A 21,386-nucleotide genomic window follows, 5' to 3' on the forward strand; every position below is an offset into this window, starting at 1 on the left:
TGTTACAAAGACAAAACACATACACACAGGTCGCAATGAGTAAATCACACAAACAAGACTATCAAACCAAAAAAGTTCACAGGCTGAAGGCTGAAGATGCTAACTGCTTGGCTTCCCTTGCTTAGGCAGTGTTTTGGCTTCAATGGAAGGGTTAAAAGAAGATATCCTTCTGAGCAACCTGCAGAGAGAGAGAGAGACCTAAAAACACAATGGGGGTCTGCTGGCATGCTGTGGCTATGTCCCTCCAACTGTGCCACTGGTGTAGAACCTCAGGCCACTCTTTCATGCCACCGTGTTGATTAGAGACTGCCTTGCAGGTGTGTTGATAAGTAACGCTATACAGGCGTCTTGTGTGTCAAGTGACAAGGGGCTGGCTGTCCTTGGCCAGCATGGCTCTGTAGTGATTAGGGCTGTAGCTCTCCAGGCTGCTCAAATGTGGTTTCTTCATTGTGATGCCTATGAACAGAGCTGTCCATGGTGCTGAACAATGTCCTCTTGATGGTGTTGTAGTGAGTAGAGCTGTCTATGTTGCTGAACTAGTGCCTCTTGATGGTACTGTAGAAGGCAGAACTGGCCATGGTGCTGAAACAGGAGCTGTTCAACTACTCCTATGCCCCTCACTGTGCTAGTAGAAATACATTTAATATGAAGTATGAAATCTTTGGAGTAGGTTTGATATGTTGTGCTGTTCTGAATGACCAACAATATATAAAATAGAGTAACTAGGAATTTAAAAAAATATTTAAGTCGCACATTTTCCCTGAAGAAGGCACTGCGTTCCGAAACATTTGTTATCTTTACCAATTAAATTCTTGAGAACATATATAGTTTTCAACTTTCTTTCTTTTTATACAGTTAACTCTCCATTAGTCAGCACCTCCTATAGAAATGTTTTGGTGTGTGACAGCTAATGCTCTTTACTAGATAATTACACATTTTTATATGCTCCATGAAGTCCCTGTCTTAAAACAATGAGCCTTCAGGAGTAAATGTCACTGTCAGCAACATAATTTCCAAATGTCATGTGTGGTTTTTGGGACATCAAAACCTTTCAGAATTTGGTCAATCACGACAGCGGTAAACATTACTGTTGCTGAGGGGAGAAAAATATGAACTAGTTTGGGATACTGCAGCTCACAATTGCATCACGTGCACTGTTCACTTCAGACATATGTACATTACCACCACCATCTCACAGAGAGGTTTTCAGATACATCCTACAGTATATTATAAATAGTACAGTATTTATGATGCATTCAGCGCTGCATATCAGACCGAAATTGCCCTGTATTTGTTAAAACATTTATTCTCCTGTTTGGTCTTGAGGATAGCAACAACATGTGTTCCCATCCCTGGACTTCCTATAATGAGAGAGACTGTGTCAGTGGACTGCTGAGTGCTGCAAGAGCTGCGACAGCACAGACATATGAGGGGTCATTTACAGGGCCGAGAGACTCACATCCTCAACAATAACAACCTTCCTGTCTGAAGGAGAGTGTTCCTTGTCTTCAACAACATACCTACTGTAATTGGTTTCTGTTTTCTAAGGATGATAGCTGTCAGAAACACTCATCCAGCGGCGGTACACAAAGCCTGTTAAGACAGAAAGTAGTGGTCTGTAGGTCAGAGAAACAGATGGTACCACAGCAGGTTTCACAACGAATAAGACATTTACTCTAGCATATTTATCACATTGAATCAGAACTTTTCTAAAATCTTAATTTAATTTTTATTGTTTTCAAAAATCAACATTTAATTCATAAGAATCAACATGGTCAACATAATAGGGTATAGCAAGACGACTAAATGATGGGTACCTGCAACGCAATAACTGTAACGCGCTTCCTCCTTCTCCTCACCAGAAGAGGAGTAGCATGGATTTGACCAACTTGCAGCGGGTTGTGAATACATCATGAAACTTTATTTACAAGACAAAACTAAACACACGAAGAACACTTGAATATTTTACAAAACAACAAAACGAAGAAGACAGACCTGAACGAGAGTACTTACATAAAACACGAAGAACGCACGGACAGGGAAAACAGACTACACAAAAACCGAACAAACGCTACAGTCCCGTGTGGTACACCGACAAGGACACAGGAGACAATCACCCACAAACAAACAGTGAGAACAACCTACCTTAATATGACTCTCAATTAGAGGAAAACGCAAAACACCTGCCTCTAATCAAGAGCCATACCAGGCAACCCAAAAGCAACATAGAAACGGAAAACATAGACTGCCCACCCAAAACTCACGCCCTGACCATCACACACATACAAAACAACAGAAAACAGGTCAGGAACGTGACAATAACAAGCAGGCTGAAACTATCGGTGAAACGTAATCCTGTGATTGGACCCGCTACCTAGCTATATCATAAATATGGTCATAATAAAGAAAACTAACAGAGACCAAAGAATGTTCTACCTTGGCCACTGAGCATTCAGCGCTGCATAAGCTTGACGTGTGCTTTGTTGATGCCAGGACTTATTGGTTTTCAATGAGATCCTTGCATTGTTGCACTGCTTCCAAAGGAGCTTTGAAGCATATCGTTCGCTCCTAACGCTGTCAAAGAAACATCTAATCAATGTTAAAGGCTGATGCTTCATGCTGCAGATGGCTGACGGTGGGAATGAATGTCTAACTCTGATTCTGTTCTAAGAGATTTAAGTTGTCTCTCAGTCTGTTTTCACTGTTATCCTCTCCTCCACATCATGTCTCCCCCATCCCCGTCAGAGTGTTGATTATTCCATAGCCTCGCAGCAGAGACAATCATTCAAAGCAGTTGTGCCATAACACCTGAGAGGAGTGTGTCACACTTTCTCTTCTTGCTCCAAGTTTTTATTCACTCATTCCCCTCCATGGGAATTAACCTCACCTTTCCAATCAAGCAACTCCAATAAATATGGAAGTTTTCTCACCGCTGTAAGAGCAGTGTGAGTTCAGGGCCGCAGGCGTGTTCTGTATACCAGCGATAAAGCCTTAGCACAATAGAGTGGAGGAGTGGAGCTGGCTTCAAGTCATGCCATGGGTATGGAGGAGGGAGGACAGCTTCTCTCAGCCTTACCGTCTCCCACACATACTGATCAGGGCTGACTTACTCCCTGTAATGACACTTACCTCTCCCTTATTTCCTAAGGTAGCCATTAAACCTCCATCACATGACTGATGAACTCGACTTCGGTATTTGAATATCCCCCTCAGCAGTCCAGTCTATGAACAACCTTCTAGTAAATTACCCTTCAGCAGAAGGTTGGTTTCTACTCTCTTCAAACTTCTTATTTCTAAATGGTGTCTATTTGGTGATGAATATGTATTATCTACAGTTTCCATGTAATCAACAGGCTCAAGTACATCAAATATACAGTAAAAGAAGTTAGACTGCATGCAATTGCATGTCATATTACCATGAACCACATGGTGTTATTTATATCTATAGTGAGGGGAGAAATTAAATGCTGACAAAAATCCATTAAGATTACTGGGGAAATCTTAGTGTCTATAGGTTCTCAAGTGGGCTTTCCTACCTGTGCTGATTTGCAACTGTGAGAGGCTGATTATCATGGTTTGTTCATACAGTACCCTACAGTAGCATGCAGTTCCAGTTTGATAGTGGGGCAGTCTTGCTTTAAGAAATGTGATACAGTCTTTACACTCAGCCGGGCTGTAGAGGAACACTCATTACTTAGTGCTCGCTGAAGGGGACAGAGCAAGAGCGTGTGCTCAGAGGCTGCCTCTCAATGGGAGGAGGATGCAGATGGAGAAAGCGAGAGAGAGAGAGAGAGAGAAAAAGCGAGAACGCGAGAGGGGGGATTCTACAGCAGTAAATTAAGGATTGCTCCTTATGTGCCTGTAAACGCGAAAAGCCAAATCTATTCTGTGTCAGTGCCAGGGTCTCCTCAAGGGAAGCCAGTGATATTTCAAAGGTGGAAATGGCAAGGCTCTAAATCTGTTGTTTCTGACTGGCTCAGCTGTCAGATTTCAGTCACTGTGCTCAACACTGTTGGTTGTCCTCAGACAAAGTGAAGAAAAGGAAGGAAGAGTAGAGTGACGAGTCAAAGGAGTTTGGGAGTCTCAACCTAAATCAAGGACGGAGTTGGATGGGGATTCCACATCAGCCTCAAGATGGATGGATTTAAAACAACGTGTTAGAATACTTAGGTAAGAGACTTACTGTTTAAAGAAGAGAGAGAGAGAGATGTTTACTGTATGGCGGGAAGAAGAAATACAAATTCACCTAAGTGAATTCAAATGAATAAATGGAGACAGTTTTATAAAATCAGCATCACTTGTTTAACATGTTCATAAAGATTAAAGTGTGTTTGCACATATTTACTGCATTAAGCAAATTCCTTAGATGCTCTGTTTCCATCACACACTTTATTTGTAGTACCATTGCTTTGCGTACTAAGTATTTACTGTTTATTTTATGTTGTGGATTTAATTTTCCTCTCTTTTTCCAAGGATCATTTATACCAATGTCAATGGCAAATAAGTGCAGGTTACATAGAGCCTGTTCAAATACATAATGCAGGAATTATCAAATGTACTGACATTTTCTCAACCTTTTATGTTATTTACAGTACTTACATGAACACACATGAGTACATAAACAAATTTAATAGAGCATCAAAAATAACTCATAGAAATGTAATATGGTTTGCTGACTACGCCACCTTTTTACAAAGGTAAGGTTCTCTCGATCACGGAGACTGTAATATCTAAGATGAGCTGCTGGAAGAAATTTCCTCATGGAAGTACCATTCTTGAAACCCAATCCTTTTAGGTAGAAGAAAAAACTGCTAAAATTTCACGCACACACAGGAGGCTGCATTCAGAGAAAAGGCTGTGCAAAATCATTTGAAACCTAATCTAAAACAAAATCTTAAAAGCTAATTTGCCTTTGACATGCTCCTTGAAAATGTATTATTTTGTAATTTGTTGAACAGAAACACTGCTTGTAGACAACCCTTCTAGTTTGTTGATGTGAGGATCTTTTGACAGAGGTAATTATTTTGTTTATAACTGAGAAAAAAACGGCACTGAAATGGAATCTAATAAAAAATCTTATTACCTGACAAAGGCACCGGTCCAAAAGCTATTTCTCTTTCACAAGCGTGACTAAAATTGGATAATTCTGTACTCTGTTCAATAGAATCCCAATTTAATGCTATCACCTCTACAATGTTTGTTGATGTCAAGATCTCTTGACAGAGGTAATTGTTTCAAATATTGAATCATTCTCAAACCAACTCTAACCTTAACCTGGGATCTGCATGTGTCTTACAGCCCCCTTATATAAACAGCTTTGGATTCCCATTACAGTTCTGTCACTGTCACAGCCTTGTGATATCCAAAAGCCATCCATAGAAAAGAGTTGGCAGCTAACTGCCTGCGAGCCAGGAGAGAAACGTTGTCTTTTTTTATTTAAATTTTTGGTTTAAAGGCAGGCAAAAAGAGAGAGAGAGAGAGAGTCAGGAATTGAAGAGAGGGAGTCAGCCTGTCAGAGGAAAACTCAGCTGCATGGAAAACGTCCCCAGGGGCCATTCCACAATTGCTGCTGCGCTGTGGCTCAGGGACGAGATAGGGCAGGAATAAAAAGATTACAAATGAGCAGTTGATAATCACGCTTAATGATACACTGCTTGTTATAGCGATTATGTGGAAGTTCAGCTGGGTCAGTGTACCAGGACATCTTTTTCTGTGTGTGTGCTTTCATGCGGTCATAAATACATTTGTGCTTGCGTGTGTGTGTTCCTGTGTGTGTGACATGATGACCTATGACATTGACTGTGCTCTCCCCCTTCTATAGCAGATGTGTCCTGTCATGTTCTGGCTGCTGTGCCTGGTCCTCTGGGTCAGTGGGAGGTCCATCCAGCTGTGCCAGGCCACCTTTTATGAGACCATACAGCTACAGCAGCACCATGTGACACGGCCTGGAAGGACCTCCATTCACATGATTGGTGAGTTGGCTTCTCAACGACAACACCCTCTTCCACTTCTGCTTTGTTCCACCTTTCAGCTGTGTGAATGTAAGTCTGACCTTGTGAGTCAAATTTCACGAGGTTTATTGTCTTTATTTAGCCTTTGCATGGATATTTGCGGTACTCCACGTGTGTTTGCTAAGATATTACAACAACAAAGATGTTACTTCAAACAACAAACAATTTATTTTTACCTCGGACATCATAGGACATCATATGACATCATAGGTCATCATAGGGCATCATAGAGCATCATATGGCATCATAGGGCATCATAGGACATCATAGGACATCATAGGGCATCATAGGACATCATAGGGCATCATAGGGCATCATAGGGCATCATAGGGCATCATAGGATATCATAGGACATCATAGGACATCATAGGGCATCATAGGGCATCATAGGACATCATAGGGCATCATAGGGCATCATAGGGCATCATAGGGCATCATAGGATATCATAGGACATCATAGGACATCATAGGGCATCATAGGACATCATAGGGCATCATAGGGCATCATAGGGCATCATAGGATATCATAGGACATCATAGGACATCATAGGACATCATAGGGCATCATAGGGCATCATAGGGCATCATAGGATATCATAGGACATCATAGGACATCATAGGGCATCATAGGACATCATAGGACATCATAGGACATCATAGGGCATCATAGGGCATCATAGGGCATCATAGGGCATCATAGGACATCATAGGACATCATAGCACGCGCGATAGAACAGCAGAGTATGTACTGCAATGTTTTTGACCACACTGCTGGATGCTTATTTCCTCAAAACAAAATCAATAATAAATGCGCATGGGGCTGCCAGTGGCGCTGTTTCACCTATCACAGATCTCAGCATTAACTGGGAGAAAAGGAGATAGGGAGGAGGGCTTGGGAAATATAACTATATTCTACACTGAACAAAAATAGAAACGCACATGTAACAATTTCAAAGATTTTACTGATTTACAGAAATCATTCAATTTAATTCAAATCAAATTTAATTTATTTATATAGCCCTTCTTACATCAGCTGATATCTCAAAGTGCTGTACAGAAACCCAGCCTAAAACCCCAAACAGCAAGCAATGCAGGTGTAGAAGCACGGTGGCTAGGAAAAACTCCCTAGAAAGGCCAAAACCTAGGAAGAAACCTAGAGAGGAACCAGGCTATGAGGGGTGGCCAGTCCTCTTCTGGCTGTGCCGGGTGGAGATTATAACAGAACATGGCCAAGATGTTCAAATGTTCATAAATGACCAGCATGGTCAAATAATAATAATCACAGTAGTTGTCGAGGGTGCAGCAAGTCAGCACCTCAGGAGTAAATGTCAGTTGGCTTTTCATAGCCGATCATTAAGAGTATCTCTACCGCTCCTGCGGTCTCTAGAGAGTTGAAAACAGCAGGTGTGGGACAGGTAGCACGTCCGGTGAACAGGTCAGGGTTCCATAGCCGCAGGCAGAACAGTTGAAACTGGAGCAGCAGCACAGCCAGGTGGACTGGGGACAGCAAGGAGTCATCATGCCAGGTAGTCCTGAGGCATGGTCCTAGGGCTCAGGTCCTCCGAGAGAGAGAAAGAAAGAGAGAATTAGAGAGAGCATACTTAAATTCACACAGGACACCGGATAAGACAGGAGAAGTACTCCAGATATAACAAACTGACCCTAGCCCCCCGACACATAAACTACATAAATACTGGAGGCTGAGACAGGAGGGGTCAGGAGACACTGTGGCCCCATCCGATGATACCCCCGGACAGGGCCAAACAGGAAGGATATAACCTCACCCACTTTGCTAAAGCACAGCCCCCACACCACTAGATGGCCCCCACCACCAACTTACCATCCTGAAACAAGGCCGAGTATAGCCCACAAAGATCTCCGCCACAGCACAACCCAAGGGGGGGCGCCAAGCCAGACAGGAAGATCACGTCAGTGACTCAACCCACTCAAGTGACGCACCCCTCCTAGGGACGGCATGAAAGAGCACCAGTAAGCCAGTGACTCAGCCCCTGTAATAGGGTTAGAGGCAGAGAATCCCAGTGGAGAGAGGGGAACCGGCCAGGCAGAGACAGCTAGGGCGGTTCGTTGCTCCAGAGCCTTTCCGTTCACCTTCACACTCCTGGGCAGACTACACTCAATAATATGACACACTGAAGAGATGAGTCTTCAGTAAAGACTTAAAAGTTGAGACCGAGTCTGCGTCTCTCACATGGGTAGGCAGACCATTCCATAAAAATTGAGATCTATAGGAGAAAGCCCTGCCTCCAGCTGTTTGCTTAGAAATTCTAGGGACAATTAGGAGGCCTGCGTCTTGTGACCGTAGCGTACGTGTAGGTATGTACGGCAGGACCAAATCGGAAAGATAGGTAGGAGCAAGCCCATGTAATGCTTTGTAGGTTAGCAGTAAAACCTTGAAATCAGCCCTTGCCTTAATAGGAAGCCAGTGTTGGGAGGCTAGCACTGGAGTAATATGATCCAATTTTTTGGTTCTAGTCAGGATTCTAGCAGCCGTATTTAGCACTAACTGAAGTTTATTTAGTGCTTTATTTGGGTAGCCGGAAAGTAGAGCATTGCAGTAGTCTAACCTAGAAGTAACAAAAGCATGGATTAATTTTTCTGCACCATTTTTGGACAAATTGAAATTTGTGAACCAAATTTGAGATAAATGTTTTTTTGTGCATATAGAACATTTCTGGGATCGTTTATTTCAGCTCATGAAACATGGGACCAACACTTCACCAACACTTCATGTTTCTTTTATATTTTTGGTTCAGTATATGTAGAATGGTGTGCGTTTGTATCTTCTTTGTAAATAGTCATGGAGAAAGATTGTAATATTTTTCTTACCGCTTTAGAAAAGGTTATGGTGCTTGTGGTTTCTGTGGGGCCTTAATTTGACAAAGGCATTAATTTCTAATAAGCTAGGACTAAACACCCATTAGCTAGCTAGCATGCACATTGCACTGTGTTGCGTTTGCCTTTTGTGCACAGATGTTTTGCTGCAAGTCCAAACCCACCTGGCTAGATTGTGTGTTTAGTCATTTCGAGCGATGGTTTGCAGGATCTGACAGAACTATTACCCCCAGTAACTTCAATGCTGAGGTGTGAGTTTATTTACCAACAAACTATTTTCCTCCTTCTGGTTTGGGTGATTACAATTACAATCTCTATGAAATTGGGCTGAATGGCAAGTGGACTACCGGTCATATGGTTCATATGTTATAAAGAGAGAAGCATTCCCACACTCTATAGTGAATCTTGTCAAGGCTTTCCACAGAGAACTGTGCCTGTGCTTTTAACTGGGGTGGCAGGTAGCCTAGTGTTAAAGAGCATTGGGGCAGTAACTGAAAGGTTGCTGGTTTGAATCCCCAAGCTGACTAAGTGAAACATATTTTGATGTGCCTTGAGCAAGGCACTTAACCCTACTTGCTCTGCATAAGAGCGTCTGCTAAATGACATAAATGTAATTGAGCGTGCAGCTCCTCAGTGGCTGTTAAATTTGTAATGTCATAGTAGTGCTAAAGCGTGTTAGCTGCTGCTGGTATTCAACATGCTGTCAATGTCAGGACAATTATTCGTACTACAATATAAAATTCCATGTTCATGTCCTGATGCCTACTGAAGCAGCAATCAAGACTGGTTCCGAAGAAACTGTGCACCATTTCAATTGTTTTATACATCCTCCTACAGCATTTTTTTTAATACTTAAAGTAAATGCTCAGTGTTCATTTAAAAAATGTATTGGGTCAATGTAATAAAGCACAACATGCTGTAGGCTACATGCTCATTGGGTTCTGTTCTTTTCCATGTCAAATATCCACTTTAGTGAGATTTATTTGGAGAAAGCTGTGAGCCTGATTAGAGTTACTGCTCTCTCGTGAGTCTTTGTTGTTGAGATGTCCCTGCTCATAAGCTTTCCTGAAAAGATTGATTGTGCCGGCACTGAAAGCAGCTAATTAGTCTAGCTGCTTGAATCATAAAGCAATGACGGAGGAATAACACAACATGGATGTCATATTAGTAGCTCTAGTCCTTGAGAGTAAAAACTACACCGAGAGCCATTTAAAACGACACAAAAAGCCATTTAAGAGATGGCCTTGTACATAGATAAACAGATACACAGATGAGATGAGACTGGGATAGGACTGTAATGCTGAGTGTTTCAGTTGCATGTCTGTCCCCCAGAAATGTCTAAACAATAATAAAGAGACTATGTTTGCTGAGCTTGAGAGGCCTAGCTACCAAATAATGACCTTATGAAATCTCCTCTGAGATGTCAGTGCTTATTGCTGTTCTATGAGCTTTGTGATGGTACAGACCATAATTACATTCTCCCACTGAAGAATGAATTACTTGGGATGTTGGCACAATACCCTCTACAAACACACATTTCAGACAAGCATTTAAGAGAGATTACAAATTCAACCAAACGTGAATCCTGGTTAGTTGATATTGTACAAAGCATACAATCCTTATTTTTCTGGATCAGGGGAAAGCCTTGTCAACCCTGAATACCATCGTTTTCCTTATCCTCATTCCAGAATAAACGGGGTGCTGGTGTTATGAGAACAGAATGGGATGTCTGGATTGACTGTGACATCAGGGCATTTGTTCTGTGGTATGTGTTGTGTGGCTGTTGGATTGGTAGCAGTATTGGGGTTGACAGGTCATGAATTGGTGGCAGGAAGGCCATTGGCTGTAGACCGTTGGGCCAATCATTGAAGCCAGTGACATGCCATAAGTTCAAAGTGACTGGTGTTACCACAGGTAATTGAGATCACAAGTGGCTGTAGATCAGTTGTTTCCTTGCCAAAGGAAAGTGTTGGGCTGTAGGGGTAAACAGGCCTCTAATCATAATAAATGGTAGGCATAGTGCAATGGAAGGTTGTGACTCTTTACATGCTGATCACGGATAAATGCAACTCACATGATGTCCAATATAAACATAAACAACACCTAATCCCAAACAATATACATTCACTTTGAAAGCCGTGAACACAGGTAGGTCTATATGTATAATTGCCTTGAGCCAATTTTGAAATGTGTTGCAAAAACAGCACAAAGCATCCCAAGTCTCCCTGTACTTGAGATGATCACACTGGTGATTACTTCTGCTTTGCAAGGATACAGGTTACCCAACAACAGTTCATTGGGTAGTACTTGACAGTCCTCCCGATAGCATTAAGGGCTCTATTCAATCCACATCGTGGACGTTCAGCTTTACAGTGTGATTGGATTTTAAAGGTAATGTTCCTGCTTCAGTGGAGGCTGAATTCACGGTAAACGCTGCACATGTCGGCTGAATAGGAAATGACCTGTACATTTCTAATGCGGAATCTGTAACACTTCAGCTTTACATATTGAATAGAGCCCGAAGTCTTCCCAGGCCCAGGCCCAGCACACTCTAACTCTTGTTGGAAGTAGGATTCCTGAACAGATGATTATGTATGTCCAGTGAATCAGGAGGAGGTAGTGTACTCCTCTCCACCCTGCAGCTGTACTTATAGGATGTAGCATCAGCCGGAGCTCCAATCTCAGACGTGCTATAGGCTGTTTTACCTTTGGTGCAGACGGACAGTGTGGCTTGCTGAGCTAAGGGTCACATGAATCACAAGGTGCCGTATTTATCCGGTGCAAGGAGCGTGAACAACAGCGCACAAAAGAGGAACAGATTGTCAATAGTGGTGCATGGATAAAATCATTGGGGAAGCCAGGCTGGGTAGAAAAGCCATATTACAACCTGTGTTGTGATAATTGCAATGTTTTTTTACTTTTACTTCACTCCATTCCTAAAGAAAATTATATACTTATTACTCCATACATTTTCTCATACACCCAAAAGTCCTCGTTACATTTTTTATGCTTAGCAGGACAGGAACATTGTCTAATTCACACATTTATCAAGAGAACATTCCTACTGCCTCTGATCTGGCGGACTCACTAAACACAATCTTCATTTGTAAATTATGTCTGAGTGTTGGAGCATGCCCCAAGCTATCTGTAAATAAGTAAAAAACAAGAAAATGGTGCCATCTGGTTTGCTTTATATAAGGAATTTGAAATAATGTTTACTTTTGATACTTGAGTATATTTTAAACCAAATACTTTTAGACTTTTACTCAAGTAATATTTTACTGGGTGACTATCACTTTTACTTAAGTCATTTTCTATTACGGTATCTTTACCTTTATCTTTTTCCACCACTGAACTAAGTGGCCTAGCCCGAACCATGAAAAACAGCCCCAGACAGATTATTCCTCCTCCACCAAACTTTACAGTTGTCACTATGCATTGGGGCAGGTGACGTTCTCTTGGCATCTGCCAAACTCGATTCGTCCGTCAGACTGCCAGATGGTGAAGTGTGATTCATCACTCCAGAGAACTCATTTCCACTCCTCCAGAGTCCAATGGCTGCGAGCTTTACACCACTCTAGCCAACGCTTGGCATTGCGCATGGGGATCTTAGTCTTGTGTGCGGCTGCTCAGCCATGGAAACCCATTTCATGAAGCTCTCGACGAACAGTTCTTATGCTGACGTTTCTTCCATTGGCAGTTTGGAACTCGGTAGTGAGTATTGCAACCGAGGACAGATGATTTTTACACGCTACACGCTTCGGCACTTCGCGGCTGAGCCGTTGTTGCTCCTAGACGTTTCCACTTCACAATAACAGCACTTACAGTTGACCGGGGTAGCTCTAGCAGGGCAGAAATTTGACGAACTGACTTGTTGGAAAAGTGGAAACCTATGACGGTGCCACGTTGAAAGTCACTGAGCTCTTCAGAAAGGCCATTCTACTGACAATGCTTTTCTATGAAGATTGCATGGCTGTGTGCTCAATGTTATACACCTGTCAGCAACGGTTGTAGCTGAAATAGCTGTATCCACTAATTTGAAGGGGTGTTCACATACTTTTGTATATATAGTGTATATAGGCCTACGTCCAAGACAATAAGAAAACACAGTGACAGAATAAATCCAACCACACATTTGTTTCATCACAAAACCGGAAAGCAACATCTGTCCGGTGAAGTCAACAAAGCATATTGCATGTAACAAACAGTTACATGACCTACAGCATGGTCAATCAAGTTAATGTTTCAGACATTTTCTGCCTCCACTATTCCAGCACTATTTTAACATCAACATTTCAACATCAACAAATCCCTCTAATACAGTGACAACTAAAAGATTCCAAAAACAATATATTCCAATCAATGTAAGCTAAATATCATGTGGCTGTCCATGGTACTGATTATCATGTGTGTGTGTGTGTGTGTGTGTGTGTGTGTGTGTGTGTGTGTGTGTGTGTGTGTGTGTGTGTGTGTGTGTGTGTGTGTGTGTGTGTGTGTGTGTGTGTGTGTGTGTGTGTGTGTGTGTGTGTGTGTGTGTGTGTGTGTGTGTGTGTAGAAAAAACAAGTTGACTCACCCTACTTGAAACGCCAATGCAATCCTCCTCTCTTTCTTGTTGAAGAAACGGTCTATGACTGTAATACAGTACACACTTTTAGTTTTCTGTTGTCCTAGGCTGGCTCAGTAAAATGCTTGCTCACTAGCTTAACATCCTTTCATGGGCAACGATGTGCTAGCTAGTTAACATTAGCCTACTACATCCAGCTACTGCATATATTGAACTTCCATCCTCTCAGACCAGAGGCACAATGTATGAATTAATGGTTGGATCAGAATCGCTGTTATAATCATTGGCCAGTAGGGAAAATTAAGTAAAACCACAAGTCCAAATCCCTATCTCCATCTATGGCTAATTTAGGAAAGGGCCAATTTTAGCTAGCTAGCCACCAGAGGACAACAACACAATGAGATGCAACAATTCATGTTTTTTTCTGTTATTGATATTTGGCTTTTGAGGTGATGTGATCGGTGTTTAGCCAAATCCAAACTTGTTTCCCATGACACTTTTTTTTGGTGCGCCAGAACCATTCACAGTTGAGCTTGCTCAGTTTAGAGCAACACTAATTGGCTATTATTGTATTGTTTTTTAATCAAGGGAGGCCAAATGCTCACTGGCTTTCCTTGCATTCAATGCTACAGACAGCAACAATATCTCACTCTTATCAGATAGATGGGCTACTCATAAAGAGACAGAGGGGCGCTGTTTCACTCGCCTGGATGCTTTCTCCGGTGAGATACATTCAGCCTCTTACAAACTGAAACACAGAGAGACGAAAGACACAATTGTTTTCAGTTTTTTCTTTTTTTCTTGGTCAATTTGACTTCCCTTGGAAACCATGAATACACGCCACTGCAGAGGGGTTGTCATGCATGCATAACGGGCATTAGTTGGCATGCAACCATCCACACTCAACAGGGACCACAGGAAATGCACTACAGTACTCAGAAGTAAACACTCTTGCCACATTTGCTATGTTTTATTTCATTTTTCAATCACACTTTATCTCTACTAACTCACAGTTAACTCATGCATAAGCTTTGTCCCATGTTTTGAACTTACTTTACAAACTGAACCATATGCTCAAAACAAACACATGCAATTAATCTATAGTGACATGGTTGTATATAAATTATATGGTTATACAGTATATACGTGTATGAAAAGGGTGTGCCCCCAGGTACAAAGTTATATTTATTTTAAATGCAAAATGCTGTCTGTCAGACAGTCCATTTTCCCATGTGGTGTGTGTGCACTTAACAGTGATCTATATCCAGTAGAGGGAAACACATGCCATCTTAAATTATTTTGGAGTGATTGTATTGTAATTATGTACATTCTTCAAAGAGGAGGAAAGAGTGGTGCTTTAGATAGGAAGAATCCTGTTGAGTAGTTGGCCTAAAGCTTAGTTCCATGTGGAGATGTCGAGAGAGACAACAGAGAGGAGGTGGAAGGAGACAGAAGCCTGAGGTGGTCTCACTCTCATCAACTCGCTCTCACCTACACTACGGCTGGCAGGGCTTGAACTCAGACAGTGTTGAACTCTACTTGGCTGAATGGTTATTTCCTAAAAGCCCTGAAGATACAACATCAACATCATGTTTGTGTACGAAGACTCCCAGTATCATTTTAATTCTCAGTGCAAATAAATACTTTAACTGACGGACACCAAAACGTTACATACATTTTTTCCCCGATAAAGAAATCAGAACTGAATCCACACATGTCAAAGTATAATACTTAGGTTAGAGGCAGTGGTTATAGGTAGGTTACACAATTTTAATGTTGCTTGCAAGCTACATGTTTATCATTGTCTATCGCTCTGTAAAACAGAGTGATAGAGAAAGAGAAGGAGCACAGACATTTCCCCCATGCTGTCTAACAAAGGACAGCCAGTGTACTAGTACAGTACTACTCATTTGCCAAAGACAGGAGAGGAAAGGAGTGGAATGTAATAGCTGAACAGAGATGGCAACCGGGCTACAGTGCTACGTCCTTGCCAGAAACAAACATGGAAAATGGATTTTCAGCTGTCGCAAACAAAGGTTGCATCCTTCTCTGCCGAGTTCTTAAGAGTGACAGTTTAATAGCCTTATATAATGCATCCTCCTGGCGCGTTATTTGACTTACATTTCCCTCATCCTACCCTCAGACCTCCGCTGAGAAGGCTTGGGTTAAAATACTATTTGAAATCTTTCATATACCTTGAGCATTTGCTTTAGTCTGCCTGGAGTGCCAGGTGGGAGGGGTTTGCACTTTTGAGACTTTTGTATTGGTTCCATTGCAACAGGCAAGCTTAATCAAGCACAGATACAATATTTGAAATGATTTCAAATAGTATTTGAACCCAGGTCTTCCTCAGAGCCAGGAATCCATGCTCTCACCAGTTTCATCCCAGCCTCCCTGCAGTGTTTATGGGAAGTGGCATGCAGCCTGAGCTCCAGGCCCTGCTACATCTGGAGCCTGCCAAGGCCACTTTGGCACAATATTCGCCATGCCACAGTGTGACCCCAGAGGACCAACACTCTATACAGCTCCATTATGCTATGTAGGGAACCTTTCTAGACTAATGCCCAGTCTATAAACTATTCTCATAGCATTTGCCACATGCCACATCAGACTTTGGGGTTTCCTTCAGGGGAGGATAAAAAAAACGAGTGATGTGCCAATTTTGGATTTTGGATTTGGGCCACATATTCTCAGTTATTTTGTGTCTTTGGTTCAACTAGGTGAAAAGTAATCATATATGGATACAGGACACTTTGGACATGGAATACCCTTGTTATGTTCAGTATAGGAGCGATATTGGATTTTACAATTCGATTTCCTCACAATTTTCTCTCTTGGAAACCATGAATAATTCAATACACAAGACCCATGTGGGCTTAGTGCTTGTAGATAGTTGTTTATACAACATGTTAATTGAAAATGTACATGCAGCAGCATTGCGCAAAGGGCTATGGTTTGAGGTCAATGTGTGTGTGCAAAATGAATTTCGGTGGCCTACAGCTTCATTAATTACCCAGCACTCTTTCTGCTCTGCCTATGCCAGCTGTTAGCAGCTTCAGACACTCTGTATGAGGATCTCCGTGCATTAATAACCATGCTACATCACTCCCACTAGGCTCAGTGGCCGCTGGCGCAGGGGGATCTCCAAGAACGCACACATGCACACACACAAACATAAAGTGTAGAGTGGAGGGGAATTGTTTTGTTTTGCATGTTGGAGTCACACGAAAACAGCAATCCATCAACACAGTGTCAAACAGCCTCCACATTCAATGCGATCATCCTCTATTCACGTTTCACCATTCTCCACAACAACAGCATGAGGAGGAAGGAGGCTAGAAGAATACTATTTATCCTAACCCTAGATAAGATCTGATTTTGAAATAGAGTAAAGCGATAATCCTTTCACTGAACATATCATGCCTATGTCAGTGGTTCCCAACCTTTTCAGATCCGGGGACCACCAAATCACTGTCAAAAGATCTTGAGGACCACCATTCGCAATGCTACTGCATTTTCTGAAAATAAAATATATTGGCGGTCCCATTTAGTTAATTTTAATGATAAAACAAATCATTTATTCAACTTTTACCACCCGACATGCTACCAGGGATCTTTTCACAGTCCCCACATCTAGAACAAATTCAAGAAAACGTACAATATTATACTGTATAGAGCCATGATTGCATGGAACTCCCTTCCATCTCATATTGCTCAAGTGAACAGCAAACCTGGTTTCAAAAAAACAGATAAGGCAATAGCTCACAATACAACGCCTCTCTCCTATTTGACCTAGATATTTAGTGTGTATGTACTGAAATGTAGACTATGTGACATTTTAAATGTGAGTAGTTCTGTCCTTGAGCTGTTCTTGTGTATTAATGTTCTGTATAATATCATGTTTCATGTTTTATGTGGAACCCAGGAAGAGTAGATGGTGCTAATGGGGATCCTAATAAAAAAACAAAATACCATTCATGGCTTGAGCAGTCAGCACCAGGCAGAAGGCCAGAGTAGAGCAGTGAAGGTAACAAATGAATGGCCTATTATTATTTGAAACAATTTGAATTGTGAAAAGATAAAATTGTAAAATTGCTTAATATCATTCATACTCCCGACTGTTATTATCCACCTGCGGTACGTCCGCGGACCACCATTAGCCACAACATCCACATGACCACATCCAAATTCACCACACAGTGGCTGATGTAATTGGGCACGAAAGGATGCATGATATTCTGTATGAATAATTGACACATACACCATTTTCTTAGAATATATGATAAACTACAAAGCAGTATTAATGGTAATACCTTTCACACCACCCTACCAGTTGATGGGATTTTGATGTCTGACATTTTTTTCTGAGTAACATTAATTTATCATGATGCCGGCATCAACTCTAATCAGTATTAAACTATCAGTGTTGTGAGTCTGCTGTACATCTCAGTGAGACAAGATCAGGACCCTTAGGTATCATCAAGGAAGACTCCCCCCCTGGATCTGATGCTGTGTCTGGGCTGAACTGTAACCACCAGAAAATAACTCAATCATTTCAATCATTTCATTTCAGCAGTTTTTTTCTTGTCCTAATCTCTTGCAAAAATATGTGTTTGTGACCATTTAGCTCTAACTCTAACCCTAGCTTCATGTCCACATCTTGGTTCAAACCTAACCCTATCCTCAACTATAACTATAACCCTAGCCATAACCCTAACCCTAACCCTAGCTTCATGTCCACACCCCGGTTCATGACCTCAACACAGTTCATCATGTCCACACTCTGGTTCAACGCTGACCCTTGTCAATAAAGGAAACTCTATGTCCAGTACACCTACAGTATATCTGCAGGATAATCCCTGACTAAGTCTTTACCCTCCATTCTTAGTTATTTCAAATGCTCGACAGGGATATGCAATTCATTATCATGACTTAAACCTCATTAACTAGAAAAATAGCATCTTGAATTCCTAATTAGGTCCAAGGATGAGGCTTGGTATGATAAATAAGGAAGGTAATTAATACTGTGAGTATCAGGCTCTATTGCAGATTTAAGCTTCTTATGCCTCTTATACCTCCTTGGTGTGCCACAAATCACTTTGCATATTTCAACCACCCATCCAATTACAGCAGGTTCAGAGCTGATGTTAAGCATGCCGATGCCGGGGTAGAGGGGTGATAGATAGAAATGACTGCTCTGTTGCAATAACGAGAACCCTATCATAGGATGAGGGATGGAGTTAGGCTAGAGAGCATCAATTGGAGCAGCATCCTATTCTCTCACATTGGGACACTTGTGATAAGAAAGTACCTAATGGTACTTCATTGTATAGAAATTATGATTGGTATACTGTCCCTTCATTAATGTGAACTAAACAGTCCACTGGTGCCAGCAGGACTGGAGAGTAGGCTAGAAGTTAGATAAAACATGAAACAGTAGGCTGTAATTCCTAAAGCACGATTATGATAACTGAAAATGCTTGTTACCTAAGACATCTCTGCACAACACCAGCATATTGAATTAATCATTCACCATTTCCTTCAACTCCTTTTACCAGCACTGTCACCCTGCGAAACTTACGTAATCATTACTACCCAACCCAGGAGAGTACATGTCTTATTGTATGACAGGTTATTTAAGCATTCTATTATACAGTGCATTATCACACAGAGCACATGTTGCAGCAGAGTGCAGTAACAGGGCAGCCAGACACATTAGTACCCAGCACCAGACCGCAGTGTCCGTCCATCCAGCCCTAAGAGGAAACGACGTCGCTACAGATCCAAGCAGCTGTCTACTGAAGACTCTTTGAATAGCGCTCGCCAATCACGTACCTCCTTTCTTTCTTAACTTTCATTCTTTCTTTTTTTCATTCTTTCTTTCTCCATGCAGACTCAAAGTCTGTCATCAGGGAAGGCTATCTATAGATATTAAATACCTGGAAACGTAGCAGGCAGAGAGAGCTAGGGCCAGATAGATAGACAGGCAGACAAAGCTTTGACATTTAACAATGGAGTAAGGAAACTAGGGGCTCATGTTCCATGTTTCTTGTCCTATTTTACCAATGTCACCATTCACCAGATAATGCAAGTCTAAAGTGGCATGTTCTTTCATTGAATGATTGCTACTGTAGTTTGTTGTCACGACCGACAGCACACATATACAGTATATCCACAGCAAAACATAATCACCATGGGCAGTTTTTCACATAAGGGAGACTGGGAATATGATTTCATACCCTTGATCAATACCAGTTTTACAACAGCCTCTGCCTCCCTGTATGACAGCTGTGGAGACAGGCTTTGAGGCTCAGATGCAAATGGGAGGGAAAAAAACATTCTCTTTCTCTCTCTGGTCCCTCACTCTCTGGTTCCTCTCTTCCATGCTGTTTTCATGCATCTTAAAACAGCAGCAGCAGCTCCCTCCTCTCAGTTTGCATTTCAATAACGTATTGCCCATTCTAGGTGGCCTGTTGCATAGGACATATCTTTCACCCTCCTGTGTTAAAGTGACAGTGCTGCCAGCCATTTATTTCATACATTTCCTTGCTTATATTTGTCATGGGCCCTACTTTTTCAGAGTAGCAATTTATATTTTTCTTCACCCATGTGTAAATTGTGCATGCTGTGAAAAAGGACTTTGCTAAATCCAATCCAGAGGGGGAGAGGGGAGGATCATTCTTTCTGCTCTGGGAGGGTAGGTAAACATGCGTACGCACGCACGAACACGCACTTACTGAGACTTCTCAGTGCTTTTCAAAGCCATGTTATTTGCTCTAAGGAAACATTGATCTAACATTGAGCTGTTCATAACATTCAGATACTCAGGGTTTTTCTTGTGCCATGACTCACACGATTCATCTAGATTTAATTTTGTCTATTGAATTTCAAAAGACAAAGTTATAATTGGCTAACATATCATGTTATCGTACGTTGTTCTTTTTTTGCAGAAACAAATTTCTCATGAGCGGCATATTTATCATAGAATTTATCATGCAATATTGTCTCCATGTCTCTTTGTTTTCCCCAAGCATTTGAGACCAGAATAACAACAGCACTGCAGGGACTTTACTGGAGGGAGAAACATAGTCCTTAAATTTGACACCATGCAGGCTTGTGTTTTGTGGCTCTCGCTGTCTTCCATCTGCATTAATTTGACATTCTCTAATCTGGTTGTCTCATTACCTCAGTAACAGGGCTGTGGTAGCCTGCTGGCATGGACCTCTACAGAGAATGAACCATAAGAGCTGCCTATTACGGGTCACCTTGAGCAAATCTTCTATTTAATGGTGACAGGCATGCTGCTTCCTTCCAAGCATGGCCTGTGGTTTGTCAGGACTCTTGGAGATCTGTCCTGCTGTTTCATTTAAGTTAGTTGTTATATGTATAACATTTGAGCACACAAAAGAGGGACCTAGGTTGCAAATGTAGTATTTGCTACAATTTAAGTGTAATATTTACTGAGAGCAGTTACTTTACTTTGTTATGACATCATCAATACCAATAATTCTTATTTCCTCCTCAAATTATGTAATAAAGCCAATAATTACATGATGTAACTTTTAGAAACATCTCTGAAGGCAGCCAAACATGGCATTGTTCTGAAGGAGTTGTCCTAGATTAGCAGATCACACACCAATGTCTATGCCTGAATGTGTGTGTGTGTGCGTAGATGCGTGAGAGAGCGTAGGAGAGAGCCATGTCACCTGAGCGTATCCATGCGTGCATGCGTCTGTGTGTTGGTGCGTGTATGCTCATGCATGTGTGTCTCATGCATGTGTGTTTCTTTTTAACCGATTGAAAGTATAAGGGGATATCGAGGAACAAATGCCGTTGTCAAGACTACGACGGTGCCAGTGCAATGAGTGGAGATGACTCAGGTGTTCAAAAGTTTATATCAGACCGAGAGCCTACTGCTTTTAACTTCTTATGGCTGGGGGCAGTATTGAGTAGCTTG

The 21,386-nt window shown here is 41.7% G+C and overlaps 1 protein-coding gene across 2 annotated transcripts in view; it reads left to right on the forward strand.

Annotated features, from left to right (window-relative positions):
* The first annotated feature begins 3,670 nt into the window (after nucleotides 1-3,670).
* Nucleotides 3,671-21,386, forward strand: part of LOC129860813 (chemokine-like protein TAFA-1) — a 29,906-nt gene continuing 12,190 nt past the window's right edge. Inside the window, exons 1-2 of one of the 2 annotated variants that reach the window (XM_055931600.1) lie at nucleotides 3,671-4,170; nucleotides 5,825-5,972. In XM_055931600.1, coding sequence (XP_055787575.1) covers nucleotides 5,825-5,972 — 148 coding nt within the window. In that variant the 5' untranslated portion in view covers nucleotides 3,671-4,170. Of the gene's footprint in view, nucleotides 4,171-5,821; nucleotides 5,973-21,386 lie in introns of both variants that reach the window. The other variant, XM_055931599.1, reaches the window with a different exon arrangement.

This window comes from Salvelinus fontinalis, chromosome 8, assembly GCF_029448725.1.
Source record: "Salvelinus fontinalis isolate EN_2023a chromosome 8, ASM2944872v1, whole genome shotgun sequence".
NCBI lineage: Eukaryota > Metazoa > Chordata > Actinopteri > Salmoniformes > Salmonidae > Salvelinus > Salvelinus fontinalis.